The sequence below is a fragment of the Poecilia latipinna genome, unplaced genomic scaffold (assembly GCF_001443285.1).
Source record: "Poecilia latipinna isolate Pla-1442-1.1 unplaced genomic scaffold, P_latipinna-1.0 Scaffold1365, whole genome shotgun sequence".
NCBI classification, from domain to species: domain Eukaryota; kingdom Metazoa; phylum Chordata; class Actinopteri; order Cyprinodontiformes; family Poeciliidae; genus Poecilia; species Poecilia latipinna.
This window is the reverse complement of record NW_015113981.1, coordinates 21,327-39,723: the sequence shown is the minus strand read 5'-3', so window position 1 is coordinate 39,723 and position 18,397 is coordinate 21,327. Positions and strand designations below refer to the sequence as shown.

Here is an 18,397-nt window from a genome sequence, read left to right as displayed (position 1 = left end):
GCATGACCAAGTACGACGTGAAGAACTACTTGGAGAAGATCTATAACGTCCCAGTTGGAGTAGTTCGCACCAGGATACAATTTGGTGAGGTTTTCTAGCTATTTGCACAAAAACTTAATACTCTACTAACCTTTAAAGCTAATCATAAATAGAAAGAACAATTCATTCCTATATCTTGAAAACAATTTAGAATATTTAGAAATTGAATTGAGCCTGCTTTCTCTAGTAATTTGTCAGAAAACTGAATTTGAAAATCAGCTGTTGCATTTTGAGCCATCCCATTTTTCTTAAAAAAAAAAAAAAAGTTTAATCCAGTTGAAATCATGTTTTTTTCCACTTAGGGTTTGCAAGGTTTAGAGAAAAAGTGTTTTGGGAAGCATAAAGTCAAATCGATTCTGTTTAAAAGACATTTAACGGTGATTAGCAGTTTCATCTTATGTGCACAATTTTCTATTGAAATGCAGCCGCAGGAGTGTTTTTCAGCGGCCAAATGCGGTATTGGTTCTCATGCCTGGTCCTCCTTTTTCTGTGCACACACACACAGCTGCTTATCTGACAATCTGCTGTTGCAGCACTCTGGCCTCCAGCTGTTCCAGATCACACCATGCTTCCTCCAGACATGCACATACAGTTCACAGTCTACCTAACTTAAGGATCCTCTATTAGGAGCGCTGATTATCTCTTTGCCAAAAATGATTACGCAATCAAGATTAGTGGTATTTCACCGCATTAACAATGCTTTCTAACATCTTTTTTTTTTCCTTAAGGAAGAAAAATGCAGCCATGTATTTTTTACAGACTCATTTGGTTGCTCCATACAGAGAGCAAACAAATTAAAAAGCTGTTTGCTTTCTGTTTTTTTTTTTTTTTTTTTCCTAAGCTTCCACCGTCTACCTGTGAAGGAGGTAGAGATTGGTCAGTCAAACCAGTCAGACCAAGAAGGTATCATGGGGAGAGAGGCGCCTAGCATATAGAGTGGAGAAGCAATTAACACTGTTTATTAGGATTGTGTCAGAGGCTACAGGAGGAAAGAATGCTCCTTGTTGTAGCGAGTTCAAGGAAAGCTGCAAGTCTTCAAGGGATGAAGTGGGATGGAGAACAAAGGGCAGCTGAAGGCCCCTGGTTTTCCCGAGGTGCGTCAGAGAAGGTATCCCTGTCTGCGTCAGGGGTTCCACTCCATTGGCAGTGTAAAGACGGGACTGGACCAAGAAGAGCGAGGGGTGCAAGCAACTCTTTCTTCCCTCTTGTGCGGCGGGGGTATTTTGGAAGGTGTTGCCATGGCTACCTCTCCAGTCTGGGATTTGTAACGTGATAGCTGGTTGCCAGACCGCAATCTCAATGTGGGAGAAGTTGTGCTTGCGTTTGCGAGTGTTCTGTGAAAGCTCTGTCTGTGTGTCTTTTTTGTTAGGGAAAACCTTCAAGAGGCGAAAGATCTTGTTTGGTGTCTTTTCAAGGTGTGCAGTTATGTTTTCGATTTGTCATAATATTGCCGTACAAGAGTTGTAGTAGTAGTTTCCTTTTGGTTTTCCTCAGCAACCTGAACACATACACGAATGTGCAAACACACATTGGCACATACACTTGGTTACCTCTGTGTCCCACCCACACAGGGGCCTCCATTTAAGCATGGTGGTGTGGAGGGGGTGTTTTACAACCCTGCTTAGGGCTTTCCCTGAGCTGTGTGCTGCCTAGCTAGTGATTACAAGCTATATAGTATGTGTGTTTTTGTGTGTGTGGCACAAAGCGCACACACTTATGTACAAATGAGTCATTACAGGGGAATGTTTCCCTTGTTTTTCATGTCATAAACCGTTCCCATGGCAGTGGCAGTTACTCCATGGGCCTGTGGACTTGACCACCAGGGTCTTATTGAGATTTGCATCTCAAGGAGGGAGAATCTATTTGATAATTTGCCATTGTCCTTCACTGACGGTACCATTTGTCAAATTCACACCTGTGTGAAATCCCTTGAAGTTGTAGGAATTAATGGATCTCAGTTTGACTAAATGCTGCCCCACTCCCACAAGTGTACACATTTGCTACACTTAGCAGCTCAGCATGTCCCCTGTTTTCGAGACTTGAAGGTATTGGAAAGGTGAGACAGAAGAGATTGACATTATTATCTGAAGTTGATAAAGAGCATAATCTATGCTGCGCTCTCAATGGGATGGAGCATTGTCAGGCATTTACACCAACAGGGAAATTAAACACATCCATTCTCCTCAAAACATTTCAAAGCATGCTATTTTAAACTGTTGAAGTGAAAAATGCACTGAATATCTTTTTTTTTTTCTTTTTGTAAAGCTCCTCACAGTTATCAATAAGTAGTGTCGCAATAAGATTAGCACGCATTTTGCATAAACCATTTTGCTCTGTGTTTTTCAGGGTCCAACAAGAAGAGGAATCACCTCAACCAGAGGGTCAAGAAGCCAGATTATAAAGTGGCCTACGTTCAGCTGGTGAGAACTCATGTTAACGTTATGCCTTTCAAAAGTATTCACTCCTGCAAGTGTTTTATTGCATGTCTTCATATGGATGGAAGTAAGAAACAAAATACATGTTTCTTACTTTTTTTTTTTCCCCAACTAAAAATTTGACATGTGGGGTGCTTTTGTAGTAAGCCTCTTCTATTCTGATACCCTTAAATATGATCCGGTGCAACCTACTGCCTTTTTATATGAGAATCTGAGAAATTTAGCTGATTAGATTGTGGCTGTTGACTGACTATAATTAGTCACATTGGCTAAAGCTCCAATAGGCTTCCTTAATGTTAGTTAATTGGTACTATGACAAAATACCAAACTGAATTGCATTTTCATTTGTCATCAGGTTAATGAAGCCAAAGCAGCTTAGGGTGAATGGTACTAAACTTGCATTTTATCTGCTTTTTCTCCGGTTAGTGTTTTGCGTAAGCAGGATTATTTTACTAACTCCTGTGAAGTACACAGTGGGAGGCAGAGACTTCACCACATTAACAACCAGTACTCCCTCCTTTTTTTTTTTTTTTAGTTATAAATCATTTACACTGCTGTGAAAAAAGTATTTCAGAAATCTGCCAGGGGGGCACCGACATGTTTCTAATCGCCAACAAGGCGGAAAGATGATCAAAATTCAGTTTCTTATTTTTAAAACATTTCATTTATTAAATAAAATAAACCTAGCCTAACCAACTTGGCCATTAGTGAAAAAGTGCTTACTGCCTGTTCCACATTTGGTGCTAATAAATGCCATCAAACATTTGCAATAACTGGAGTTTTAAACATTGATGTGGAGCAATTTGTCCCCCCTCTCTTCTCTGTTATGTGGGAAAAAGCCCCACTGTAGTGTTTTTGACCATGAGTGGCCTATTTAAGGTCATGCCACAGCATCTCTGTCAGTTAAACCGAGAGTTTGACTTTGCCACGTCTATTTATACTCCTTTTTAAGGCTTTTTAAGCCATTCAAAGCTCCACAGGAGCGCTTGCTGCTGGATTTTATCCTGCTAAAGCAAGATCTTGCAGGATCAGGAAACCCCTGGTTCAGAGAGTCTTGATGACTTTTGATCTTTTCAATGGGAGAAATCTTCCCTGAACTTTGTTTGAAGTGAGGCTCGTAATTCCAGTCTCCATGGCAGATCAACATCAAAACACCCATGATAAGTTGCCTGTCCAAGTCAAAGGTCCGAAACCTTATGACGACAGCGTGCGCAGCGAGTCCCCTTGAGACATTTTGTTACGCACAAGCGGGTAAGAAATACAGGTTATGAGAACCAGGAGGCAGTTGTGTGCGTTCACAAGTGTAATCGTTTAATTTCATTGTTTATATGTAGTTCCAGGGGCCACAGTCAGTGATTTTTATCACTGCAGAGAAAAAAAAAAAAAAAAAAAAGTTGCATGTATTTCTCTGCTTAATGTGGTGGCACAATTTGCACTCTTGGTTCAGCTTGTTGGAGCCGAACATTAATTTCAATGTGTCGTTATCATTTTTAAAATTGATGGACAACGATTGTAACTGGATTGTTTTTACCCCATCTGTCAAAATGACGGGCAGTAAAAATAAGTCTACCACAACCTCTGCTTCTGGCTTCCTCTGTGGTTCTCTGAAGTTCAAAAGCTTTAAAAATGACTTGAAAACCATTTTTAGATTGATGAATGTTAATGACTTTGTTTCCCATCTGTCCTTTGATTTCTTTTTAATGGGGCGTGACATGTTTAAACTACTTCATGTTATCACACAGTTATTTCTTAAATTTACAGTTCTTGCATTAATCAGAAACGGACTGGCAAATTAAAATGAACCCAGACTTTGAAAATATATAAGCACATCCATTATTTAATAAGAGAAATGATGGCTTTTTTCTGTGTTGTCAGTTTAGATAGATGTTTTCCTTAATGAACTCAACGTTTAGAATCTACACTTTGTATTTAGTCGTGTTACCTTTGATATTAAAACCCGTTTGGAGTGACAGAAAAGGGAAAACAAAACTGTCAAATGCCGTTAAATGTTTTTGTGGGAAAAACCTGCCAGGGAAAGAGATGAGATGGTCAGTGGTGGTCAATTCTTACAGGCTTAATTGGGCAATTGTTGTTGTGGAAGGTGAGTTTTTACTTGCTTTTCATTAAATACACTCATACAATTTGCACAGAAACATTTTTATTTTGCATGTTTCTCTTTAGTGGCTTATGCACTCTATCTGCCCTTCTGAGTTCTCACTGAGCCTAAGGTGGTTTTCTTTGGTTACAGACTTTTACTGTAAATATGGAGATGGTATTATGTGGCGTACTTCAGGTTTGTTCGTTGCGCCACAAATTAATTGTACAAAAATGATGCCATTTTATGGCAGTATATCAGTTTAGATTAAATTCAGGGAGACCCCCCTCACCCCAAAATAATTTTTCAACTGCTCCTGATGCTTACACGAAACACAAAGGGCCTTTGTGATAGATATTTTCAACTTGCTCAAATAAATCGGATGTGGTGTAGACACTTCTTTACCTCACATCGTGAGGCACCTTGGAGCCATCAATCATGAAAGGATGAATAATGAAAACTGTTTAAACAAGACAGTTTGAAAGGTGATACATAATTGATCTGATAATGAATGTTTTAAAGAGAAGACTTCCTCTTGTTTGACAATAAGGAAGTGGCTTGTAATTTTTTTTTGGGGGTGGGGGGAGAGGAGGGGGTGTTGTTACTGGTTTTTCCAGCTGGACCAGACAATGATAGGTAGGAGGCTGTTGAACACACACCTACGTCTGCACATCTGAGACCTGCTCCATCATTCACTTACTGCTGTCTTTTCTTCAATAACTTGCCCCGACTCTCTGGATGAAATCCCGTTTAAGTTTCTCTGGACATGCTCATTTAGGGATGAACAGCATGCAGGCATGCTGAGATGCAAACTCTTTGTGCATAAAATGGCTTGATACAAAACCAAATATCCGGCCTATTTCTCTGGCAGGTTTTCAGAAAAACATGTTCCCTCAACTCCCTTTCCTACCACACACTTTTCTAGGTTCACTCACACACTCTCTCACACACGCTCACACACACACACACACACACACACACACACTCCAAGAAAAACCCTCCCTTCTTTTGCAGCGGTCGGGAGAAAACAAGATTGTTCCTAATTGACTCCACATGTCCAAGAGTGTTCTGTGGGTAGATGCTCACACCGCAGTCCCCCCTGTTCAACAACCCTCATCCTTCCCGCTCCCCCTTTCTCTTCCCCTGTTCCCTCCATCAGCTAGTGTTGCAGCAGTAATAGATTTGTGCACTTTCTCTTGCTCCTTGATCTTGGGTTTTGGTTGAGGGGAGGCCTCCCAATAGCGGGGTTCCGTGACGGCCATTTTCCTCAGGCTGAGAGGGGGATCCCAGTATCGGGGCAAGAGATAGCATCTGCATGTGTGAAATTTGCGCTGTGTGTGGGAAACTGTGTATATATGTGTGTGAGGGGCTGCGAGGGGTAACCGGGGGTGGTGACTAAGGCCATGATGGAGTTATGCCAGAACAGGGAGGTCCAGAGATGGGGCAAAGCTCTCGGGCAGAGGAGGAGGAAGCTGAATATAAGAGAAGGAAGGGGTGGTGTTGGGGGTGACAAAAACAGCAGCAGAAAATGAAAAAGCCTGGAGTCTGACCCTGCAACTTTTAGGTCTTGCTGCCTTGTAGTAGGACTGTTGGGTTTAAACTCAGACTGCTTTTATCCAACGCTGTGCCCAAGGTAACACTTGGTTCAGATTTTTGCACCCAACTCATATTGTTCCGTCCGTTTGATGCAGTAATGGGTGGATGCTGGAAAATCTGATCCTGGATTGGACTTTTTGACCTCTGTGGTAGACATTACTTCATGTACAGTTGGTATAATTAGATTTGTCTGGTTCACGGTGCATTCGAATAACAAAATTGTGATGAGGCTTTAAATAACCTCTGAAATTTTAAAAATAGCAGTACATTTATCAGAATCCTGTGTGGAAAGTGTGCCGCAAAGCCTTTTTCAAAAGTGAATTCTGTTGCTTTAAAGCTTTTTTTTTTTTTTTTCCTGAGACGTATTATTATTATTTCAAACCTTGTGGTTGCCCTTTATTAAATTACCTGGGTTAATCTCACCCATCTAACATATGTTTACCCCTCCATTTTAAGTAATTGTTTTTCCTACTTAAAAGCTACAGTTTTTATTTTTTTTTTATTTATTTTTTTTTAGATAATATCATTTCCAAACATTTACAACTTAGTCCTCCGTGCTTCGTTTGACAAAAACGCTCTACACTTTTTTGGAGACTTTGTCATTGCATCTAACCGAGCAGTGAAGCTCGCATCAGTTAGATGCGAGCTTCACCAACTGGGACAAGCAGCAGCACTTCAGTGGGCTGAGTGCTCGAAGTGCAAGTTGAAAGCTGTTGAAGAGCGATGCTGAGAGTATGGGACATGTGACCATACCCATCTTTTCAGTTCACTGTTACACTGCTGAAAATGTCGTCTGAGCCAGTTACTGTGCAGAGATTTATGCTCGTCTTTCCTCACCAGTTTCTGTTCATATATCTGCATTTTGCTGTGGGAAATCCTTCACTGTAGATCCGTTGACATATGACAGTGATTCCTTTTAGCAATTTGGTTACATTTACAGTTGCACTTTTGCAGGACACTCACACACCTCACTCAGCAAATAGTACTTTTGTTTTATGATTCTTATACATGTGTGTCGTATTACAGTGACAGTGCAGAAATGACCCACAGAAGATTTCAGAGAATACATTTTCTTCCACCGAAATAGCTCCAATGCTAGATCATAGCCTGCGCAGGCAGATATGCAAACCATTTATTTTTTATTTTTATTTTTAAATGAAAGAAATGTTTGCAGCATCCAGCAAGTTCAACAGCAAAGATCTATTTTAGTTTGGGGATATTGCTGTGGCCTTATTTAAAAAAATAAAATAAAAATTAAACGAATTAGATTCAGGATGAGAAGATAAAACTTGTAGAGGATATATTGGACAATGGTATTCTGATAAATGGGTTGATGTATTATATTATTAATTGTTATATAATTAATTTATAAATAAGTTTTTAAGTATTGAGCACCATTTAAAACAGCTACCATCCAATGTAGTAGAAATTGTAAATAATTTAATAATTATAAGTTACTCACACTGCAGTCTATAATTTACAATTGTACTGTTATTTACAGTATATCATAGTACAGTTAAGTGTTTTACAGGGCTCTAAGTGACTTAGCTCCCTCACCACATCTTGATGTTGCACCTCTATGTCATGAGCAAATATTTCCTTTTTCTCCCAGTTCTAATATCTTATACAAAAAGATGCAGTGTGCACAAAAAACTAGCCTGGTAAAATCCAACCCCTTATTCTACAATGACTTGAAACTTATTTCGCTTGTCTTTGTTTCCTCATAAAACACCAAAGGTTTAAATCATTACAAAAAACTGTAGCTGTTTTTTTTTTTAGTATATCTGATGTTTTTACAGGCTGGTGGTTATAAATAAGGTATATATGCTATCCTCTAGCTTAATTACACATTAAATATTATAAACACGTCCTTATTTATTTAAGAAACATTGAGCCAAAATAAAAAAAAGTTTAGAAAAATAAAGTACATTCCAAAAAAACCTAAATATGCATAAACGATATAAAACCCTTAAATGTAATGAGGGTGTACTTTTTTACCATGACTGTACCTAATGACCGTTCACAGCAGGGAAGGCTTGTTAAATTTCACAGTATGGTTACAATAAAATGAATGAATGATTTAACAATGTAGCAAGTCGAACAATAAATCTGAGTTTTTGCACAAACGTTGTGACTAAGCCAGAGTTTTAAATGCGAGGCTTTTGGGGAATAAAAATATTTGTGATATGGTGTACATTTATGTTTCCAGGTGTGCTACAATTTTTTTAACCTGTCACAGAAATCACTTATTTAAAGACCGCCAACGATATTTGTGGATTTATGGTCACCAAGAGAAAGAAAGCTCTTCAACATTGACTTAGGAGTCTTTTTTCAAATTTTTCAATTATTATTATTATTTTTTTTTTATGAACAGTCGACTTTTAATACACTCAAACATGAGAAGAAAATACTTAAAAATCTAATGACAAAAAATACTTAAAAATGGTTATTAGCAGGCTAGAGCTTTACAGATATTCAAAACTGCTTTGGAAAAATGTACATCTCTATGCTCCTAGTTCTTTAAATTGTATTGGGATAAAGTCCTACTCAGTTGTGTTAGCCAATCCCACTGTGCTCCTCCCTGGACCTTCTGTCCTCAAGCCGAGCTCCCGCCCCGCTGAGCTCCCCTTCCCCACACTGCTCCACCAGACTAGCAGCAGCAACTGGCTAACACCTGGTGGAAACTGCAGTGCTCCTAATAACAGTAAATGGCACAGTGGAGAAGCATTATTGTGTCGATGTTCTGAAAGCGAGTGGGAACTCCTTGAAGAGACAGACCAATTTCAAGGCATCATATTGCAAAGTCAAATGTCTTAAGTTCTGTTTCAGATATAACACATTTTTATAGCAAAGCTGTATTGCTGTTGGTGTGATGTGTAGCTGATCATGCAGCGTGTGTTTAGACGAGTGCTTTGTTGAAGGAGCTAGAAGTACGTTACAGAAAATGACCAGGCTTCTGATGACAACACAAGTCATTGTTCTCAGAATTGAAGAAATGTTAAGTTGTACTTTTACTTTGATGAAAATTCAGTGCATTCTCTTTGGTCTCTTTTTGTCCCATAACTTGCTTCCCGGCAATGAGTTGAGAGTTGTATCAAATGAGAATAGGCAGCTGCAAAGAGGGGGGGAAAAAGAAGACATTAGTAAGTGGAAAGCAGCAAGCAAGGAGGAGTTGAGACACAGCTCAAATGGGAGAAGTGGGGGGAGGAAACAGCTGTATTCGGAATGATGACGAGAGTAAGGCTAAGTCGTGTTAGCCTAACACTAGATGGCAACGTTTTGCTGTATGGTCTCCTTTACAGAACTTCATTTATCTCCTATCTGCTATTGACTCTGTGTTGCTTAATAATGGACAAGAGTTGTGTGACTGCATGTGTGTGTGTGTTTAGCTAGGCTGACTAAGGGTGATGACAGACGGGTACACGTTGGGGAAGGAGGGTTTTTAAACCCCCCAGAGACCCCGACCACCATGTCTCCCCTCCGTTCAGCTCTGAAGGAAAGCGTCTGCTTTTACGAAGCTGGAGGTGCTGAATCGGGGCTGAGCGGGAAATCGTGCTTATCTTTGAGGAATTTTATTATTTTGAAGTATTTGGATGGAAATCGCTCCTGCTCTCCCTCGTTCCTTTCCCTTTTCACCTTGTCACGCAAACGCAGGCTTTCCTCACACAGGCCTGCCTGTCTGCCGCTGAGCTTCCTTCCCTTTCCTGTGCTGCCTCACCCTTGCTTATCGCACCAATTAACATTTTTAACGTTTGCCACTTTGCTTTCAGAGCTTTCTTCCCTTGGTGTGCCTCTCGTTTTTCAGCTATGAAAATTTGGGATTTAATTTATTTAGTTTAAGTTATTTAGTTAGCATTTCTGGGTGACCAGCTGCTTTTTCACTTGATGTCACATATTTTCTGTGCTCCAATATTGTTTAAAAAAGAAGTTAAATATATATTGTGTATTGAAATATTTGCTAAAATCTTAATATCCATCTTCAAAAAGGAAACAAATGATCTATTTACATATCAGTCGTAATTTTTGTTTACGATCAGCGGCAATTATGACACCAACAGTTTTTTAATTACTTTTAGATGACAAGACTAATCCTTAAAAATGATTTTAAAATAATTTTATAAATGATTTTATTGGTTTAATGCATTATTTACCTGATGTTATGAACTTAAGTAAATGGGTTCGTATATAGGCAGGGAGGAAGGGTTAGATTTTCCATCAATTTTACCTTTCCTGCTTTTATTTTCCTTTCATAGTTTTAGCTATAGCACAAAAAGAGTGAATGTGCTTCTTGAAAAAATACGAGGACTTGTTCAAATTGGGATTGGCAAATCAGATATTTAAGAAAACTGGAAATCGGTATTGGTTTGATCAGTGGATTTCTTATTTGCTTTTATTCAAGTATTTGTTCTTGGCAGCTAGAACAAATATACTCTGTAGTAATGTGATGTGTATTTACTGCCCACCCTGTGTGTATTTGGTTAGTTTTGTTAGATAGAAAAACAACACATGCTGTCTTTAGAAGGTGAGGTGGGCTTTTAATTTTGTACATTTTTGTTGAAATAAGATCTGAAAATATTAGTGTTGTTTTTTATTTTTTTGGAACAAATTTTGACAAAACACCATTTGTTTTAAGGAAAATAATAAAAAAAAATGTAGCTGTTATGCAGTTAAACCAATCAATTGGGCTCTCGTGTGTTTGGTTTTCAGTTTCACCAACCGACAGGTTGTATTTTTATGCACTGGGTTTTAAGCTTTATAAACAATCAAATTAATGTTCTTTCTTTTATGCATTAATGAGGATAATCTCGTAAGTCCTTAACTTACTTGTTAGCTTTAAAACTAATGCTTTCGCCAAGGAAAGATTGATTGTTGCAGCTCTTCAAAACAAATAAAAAGAACTTTCATGTTTCTAACAAAGAAACTGTGATTTACGTAATTTCTTCTTCCGTTCAAGTTAAGTGAACGGAAAAGCGATGAAACTGGGAGCCTCGGGGCAAAGCCACCTTTCTATGTTAGTAGATTACAATAATTTGACAGTTTTAGGCAATGTTCAGTAGCCTGGATCACACATGGCATAAAACATTAAGAACAGCTGGTGGAGCCAGCAGCAGGGTTGTGTGGAGCTCCAGTTTTCATGCATTGCAGCTTTAGTTTCTCTTGAAAGTCCTTGTTAGTGTTGTAGGTTTGGAGGCTAATAGAGGAAAGGAATGATCTAGTGCACTCACTCACTGCATTTGTAGGTGGTGAGGCCAATCAAAAGAGGAGCTTTGGTGCTGCTGAAACTTTGCTGAACCCTTCTTTGATTTGGAGATTTCTCTCAAGTAAAATTTTGTGTTTATGTGGCTTGTTAGGAGTGTGCAGGTTTCATAAGAGCTTGGTGGGGAGAGAACATGAATTATGGAGAACAGAGCAGGATCTTGCACGTAGATCTTTTTTTTTTTTTGAAACTTGAAGCTCTTTGCAGTAAATTCGTTTCAACTCAACTCGTCACCATATGAAATACTGATGCAGTAAGGAAATGATGATCAGTATAGAGATGCACCCCTCTTTTTTTCTCTCTCTCAAATATTTTCAATATTTTCTGCAATCTGTCTCAACTCTGTCTTCTGCATCTTTATCATGTTTTTCTGTTATTTGATCCTCAATTTGAGTTTGCAGCATTTTCTATTGCTACCCGCATTTCCTTCAGTTTCCCTTTATCTATATATCACTCATTAACACACCAATACACACACACACACACACACACACACGCACGTAACTTTTTCTTGAGTTGCGTACATGCAACTCACCTCTCAACACAGCTTCCACTTTGATCAACCAGTCATCCATGGCACCACCCATGTTCTCCGAAGGGGTGCCACCAGCCTGATAAAGCCCTCTGATAGGCCCCAGTGATGCATTTCCTGTTTTGGTGTTCTATGTTTTTTATTTTCTCAACCAGCTGGTCCCAGCATTCCTGTTAGTGTCACGGAGGGGGCAGGGGTGTTGCTTGGATGTTTATGTTCAAGTGCAAAGTAGGAGTGAGTCTGTGAGGTTTTGTTTAAGGGTCTCATGGTGTGTGTGCGCGTGTGTGTGTGTGTGTGTGTGTGTGTGTGTGTGTGTGTGTGTGTGTGTGTGTGTGTAGCCTGGATGTTTGGGTCTGAAGATGAGAGGTGGGTGGGGTTGGTGGAGGGGATGCTTGAAATTGAGGGGGAGGGTAGGTAAGGGTTGTTTTTGTGAAAGAAATGGGGTACATTGTGAGGGTTGTAGGGGTGAATGACATACATGAGGGGGGATAATGGTTGTGAACAGATGTTTACGTATATGTTTATTTGTGTCTTATGAGAAGTAGCTGCAAAAATAAGGTTGAGGTGTCATATGGCCTTAAGGTTTAATAACTAGGTAGGAATCACTGAAGTTGAAATTTTTTTTTTTTTTTTTTTTTTTTTTGCCATCGCTCATGTGTTGTTGATCATCACTGTTAATGTGGACAGATTTACTAATGTTATTATTGGCTACTGTTGTTGTTCTCCAAGAAGTGTCCAGCTCTTGGATTGATGGGAATGTCTTTGTGGGTGGCTGGGTGTGTATTTAGATGGTGATGATCTTTTCCTGAGAGCTCTGTTACCAGGGTCCGATGTCTCCAGTAGCAGGCTGGAAGCAGACATGCCCAGACATGAAAACTACCATGCACACACACACGCACTCACACATTTGTTCACCCACTCCCACTGTTTGTCTCTGGGCAGAAGTGTGTGCTTGTGCACCACCATACGTCAAGGGGTTTCTGCGATAGATCATGTATTTTCAGCTGAACACCAGAGGCGGTGTTTACCCATCTTTCCAACTCCTGGTCTTTTTCCCAGTAATCTTGTACACATTAGCGCTGGAATCTTATCATCCCAAACAATTAGATAAAACAGAAACACATTTTTCTTCTGCATGACGTCATGATAAAAAAAAAGGCTTGTGCAATATGTTAAAAAAAGAAAGAAAAATATGCTTTTCAACACATTTTACTGGAAATGTACAATCGTTTGGATTTTTTAGAATGAGCTTGTTTCTAGCAGAAAACTTGAAAATCTAATCATCTCTATAAGATGAATTTCATATGAAGTTTATTTTCATTTCATGCAGTGTCATTGATAATAAGGTGCAAACTCTCAACTATATATAGGTTTCGCCCAGAAAACTTGCTAAGCCCGGTGGTCGGGGCGTCGAGGCGGCCCACCGGTGGTCTACCGTGTTTTTGTATTAAAAGATGTTAATTTGACAGAAAATGTAAAAGTATTACTGTGTAATTATATGCTACGGGAACCACAACTAGTCTAAAAACAACACATTTGCACTTCTGTTTAATCCAAATTAAGTCAGCGGCTCCATCAGGCCCCCAAGGGCTTCAGGGGCCCCATAAACACTAATATTTTAAAACAGACCACAAATACATAAATGTTTATTGAGATTATCAATGCTGTTAAATTTTATTCAATTTTTTAGGTTTTTAGGTTCCCACTGGAAACCTCAAACCCTGCCTATCAAATGACTGAAGTGTTGTTGGGGCATCTTCTGTTCCAGCTTCATAAGGAATAGAGCTGGTTAGTGCTCATGAGTCACCTTAACGAGAAGCATTGTGATGTTTTAATGTCGCAAGATCTTCTACGACGAGATCCTGCTACACACCTACTAGTCATCCAGTCCTAACAAACACTTATCTAATATTTTTATATTGATAAAGCTTGAACTAAGGCATTTTTCCATGCTAAGTAGGCGTAGGCCTGTATAATATTCTTGCATTATTATAACCTTGAGTAAAAAATATAATAGTTTTATGGGCCATTTTCACAAAAGTTCCTGCCAATTTATTACTTTTGTTTGAAAATTGAAAAACATATATTTCTACTTCTTAGTTATTTCTAAGTTAATAAAAAAAATAACATTTAAGTTAGACTAATGTTTATTACATTGTGCATGTTCAGATTATTCTAGACAGTGACACAATCGTAATTATTTCGGATATCTGCTCAGCTAGGCAGAATGCAGCCTCCTGCTTAACAGACCTGCACCTTACAGCTTGAATTGGATTGAATTTGTTTGGCGTTGGCGCAGATGAGTGCAACATTAGCACTTCATGACCACAGTCACGTATGTATCATGCAAACTCCACGGTCAGCTACTTTCCAAATACATGAATTTAAACAACCAATGTTCAGACAGCATCCAAAACATTGTTATGTCATCATCATGTGAACCATATGTCACCATTAATATGAATGACACAGAGGCATGCACAAACATACACTGCTGTGAGCCAAAGCCCACTAAGTTATTTGACCACTGGCGGGATGTGGACATTTCTCTGTAATTGGCAGGAGCGCTGGGTTCATGACCCTGAGTGAACTCGTAGCAGGATGCTCTTGGTTAGTGGTCTACTCTCACTGCCACATACTTTTACAGACTGATGGTTTTACTTTTCTCCCGCTCTCATGCTCAGCAGTTATTTTTCTCAAAGTCTTTTTCATACAAAGAGTTTGACTCTTTAATATCAGTTTAGGTTTCTGAAGGAAGTTTAAACACATTTTAAGTTGGAGAGAGTTTTTCTTCGACAGCCTGTCCCTACAAAGGAAGAAGGTTGTTCTGTTTCTCTTTTTGATACTGACATTCTTTACCCCTGCAGTCTGTTTTTTCATTCAGGTTTCTCAGTTTTCTTTTCCTTGTTTTTATCAGAGCACTAAAGGAGGCACCACTCTAATATTGTGTCTGAGATAAAGGGAGACTGAATGTGTGGTCCACCCAGAAGCCTTGATGCAGGAATTCTCTGTAATCATCAGACTGTTTGTGTTATCCTGCTCTTTATGTTAGTCATTAGGTTTTTAAATATTTTGGGGATTTTTAGATAATGCAATAAGGGTTTAAAGGGGGGAATTGATTATAGTTGTCATTGAAGAAAAATAATCATGTATGGTCAAAGTTTCCAAGGCATTTGAAAGAACTTAATTGATTTTAATGTATACAATACAATATACAGGACAATATAAACACAAGTGTAAACCAGATGCATTGTATTTCAGCTTTCTCACAAACATGCACATTTTCAATACTAGTCCATGTAAAAAGAGAAAATTATATGAAACTTTCAGATTTTCAGACAGCATTTCTCTTGCTACGATTGTTCCACTGAGTTTAATACTTGATGAAAGGCCTATAGCAGCTTTTTATTACATTTTTTAAAAATAAATCCATACAATAATTTTATTGTTAATTCTTGTATTTTCACCTAATTTTGTTGGCCTAAAAAGTGTTTTAAGATTATTCCTATCACCAACAAGAGCTTGTTCAAAACCCCTTGCTATATTTAGCCCAGTTAAATAATGAGTGTCCCCAAGACTGTTTTTGACTAAAAGTCACTGGATGTACGTGATTCTACTTAAAGCTCTACTAAAGCAAAAAAAAAAATAAAAAAAAAAAATCAGCAAGCATTTTTTTTTCTGTCTTATACTTTGTTCATTTGAGAAGAGCCATATTTTCCACCGAAAGTCTCATCCTAAACTTTTCACCTCAAATTTTCACCATTCTTGAACTGCAGCCGGCGCCACACGAAATTATTTCAAGGGCTACAAATGCCCCCAAGCCGCACTTTGGACAGGCCTTGCGAAAAGATATTTCTTGATATGTTAATAAGTTATAATAAAACAAATATTTTTTTTGTTGGATTGTGTGTTTGATTCCAGCTTGGGTAAGACCCTGATTTCCAAGCTGCCCTCAGATCTGCTTTTCGAACTGTAAACATCAGTTGGAGTGGGTAATTGAGATGTGTAGTGTAAACACTGAGGGGAATCTAAAATACAGAAGATATAAAAAAAACTGCCATGGTGCACCAGAAAGTCCACAAACTATCACCATTGCTTCTCCCCAGTCAGCCCAGTTTGTTTGCTCTGACTTCACGTTTGGTCTTGAGAGGTTTTGCGAGATTTCTCGTCTGACATCTGAATGTTGGTGAGTGATTTTTTTGTGTGTGTGTGTGTGTGTGTGTGTGTGTGTGTGTGTGTGTGTGTGTGTGTGTGTGTGTGTTGCTCCTTTCGTGAAGCTCAACACCACACATCATATGACCAAACCCGTTGTTCCTTAGACACTTAATCGTCATGTGTGTGTGGTCTCTCGGGTTTTGAAAATTAGCCACTGGTTGTAAAAATCTTGCCGTGTGATCTAGGCAATACCTGGTTTCTTACTTTTTCTTTAACTCTTTTCTTCTGAAGATCCCAGCATGATTACTCAAGTCACCCATATATGTCTGCTTTTGCGTCGTAGCGTGCCCCAAATCAGACCAATAATCATGAAAAGCGTTTCTTGTTATTTGGGAACATTCGTCTGAAGTAGCTCTGCCTCAGAGGTTTGTCCTAACCACAAGCAAGTCAGTTGTAACGTCTGCTGAATGTAACTGCTAAGAAAACAACGAGGCACCAATTGTTTACTCATTTTGGCAGCTGTTGTCAATTAACAGGTTAAAAGTGTGACTGTGGTCCCTAAATGTGACGCAGCGCAGAAAAACACAATAAATTCTCACTTTCTGAGACAAAACAAGGCATGAAATTTGGTCTTACTAAAGACCTATCTATATCTTCGCAGAAATAAAGAGCACACAAAGTATACATTATTCCTTTAATCCTTATTCCATTCCATTACTCTACACTACTTCTCCTCCTTTTCCCCTGTTGAGGGAAACTGTGGGTGTAATGGGTTGCTCATGTGCGTAAGAGGAGTATATTTATATAGCTAGCAGTCTGAGGCCTCTTCCCTATGTTCCTGGATAGCGACTAGATTCCATTGGTGGCAATATAAAGATCATGGTAGAGTCAGTGAAAGTATCCCCTTCCTCAATTTGTTGTGTAGGAAGTATAGGGAACAAAAATAAATCCCTTGGAGGCTCATGATAACTTAATTTCTTTCTCTGCTTTTGTCCTTCTTGGCCAGTCTTTGCAGGTCCCCGCCATAAATCAGTCAACATGCGCACTGTATATGACGTGCACATACACAGGGAGAGGTAGAGTCAGGAAAGATTGTTTTAAACATGAGCTCATGGAGGTGGAGAGGACATGGGCATTTGCTTCTGCTGTGGTGTGATGTACATATTTCAAAGAAAAATATGAATGCTCTCTGGCAGCACTTACACCGGCTGCGGAAATGTGTCCAGCAGACATTGGATATACACACACGTGGGCTCTAGCCTGCTGCCAATAATAAGACTTGTTTAATGAGTCTCATCGCTTTGTTGATTTCAGTCTCAGGGCTTTGTTGTTCTTGTGAATCGCACTCTCCGAGGCCGGTATTAATCTTCACTGAGTGTATACATAAGGCGTCCAAGGCAGCGTTGTTAACTGGGAGTTGTCATGCGACAATGTTTGGTTCAAGTTTGGAGAAGTCTTGTTTGGTTCAATGCTTCATTGGTCATCTTGTTTCCAGGTCTGGTGTTTATAGCACAGGGGTAGACCCTTTTTTATGTCACCTCTGCTTACTTCTTCTCCCAGCCTTCTCCTTTCATCCATCAAAATATTTCCCTCTGCTTCTTGGTGTCCTCCTTTTAACTCCTGCAGCAAACTTGCTTTTGCCTGATTCAGTGTTTGTACTCGGGATTCCTCAATGGCAGTGTGTGCAGAAAGACACAGAGGACCTTGGCTGTGCCGCTGGTTTCCAGGTGCTGCTGTGGTGTTTGGCAGCTCTCTGCTTGTGCTTGACTAAGCCTTTTTTCTTACAATAGGGTTTGCACATTTGGCTTTTTTCACGAGAAAACCTCCTGTAGCTTGAATTTCAAGTGTTGCTGCAAAACAAAAGCAGAAAGTGGCAGGGATTTTATCATAAGGTTGCTGTTTTTTAAAGCTTGTGTTGTAGTAAAGTAGATGATTAACTATAGAGAATGGAGGATGACACACCTTTTAATGCCATAAACATTTCTATAGTATTACTGGTTTATCCATGTTTAAATAAGGGTGCATCTCAATAAATATTATTGTAGTAATTGGATTCAAAAAGCAAGACTCAAATAAGACTTACCTTAAAAATAAGAACATTTGCTTTGGGGAGATTACAGCTTTTGAATAAAACTTGTAAAATAGAAAAACATATTTGACACCAAAGGTGTGACGTATACAGATAAAAATAATAAATGGGTTATAGGTGACTGGTGAACCATGATTGAAATCTTTTTGCTAGCCATAAAATCGAAGATGGAGGGCCTGGAGGACTTTATTATAAATTA

At 39.0% G+C, this 18,397-nt stretch overlaps 1 protein-coding gene across 1 annotated transcript in view; it reads left to right on the top strand.

The window, feature by feature from the left end:
- The window catches only part of mrpl23 (mitochondrial ribosomal protein L23), a 43,220-nt gene that overhangs the window by 16,338 nt on the left and 8,485 nt on the right, over positions 1–18,397 (top strand). Inside the window, exons 3-4 of the mRNA XM_015056213.1 lie at positions 2–84; positions 2,386–2,459. Coding sequence (XP_014911699.1) covers positions 2–84; positions 2,386–2,459 — 157 coding nt within the window. The remainder of the gene's footprint in view (position 1; positions 85–2,385; positions 2,460–18,397) is intronic.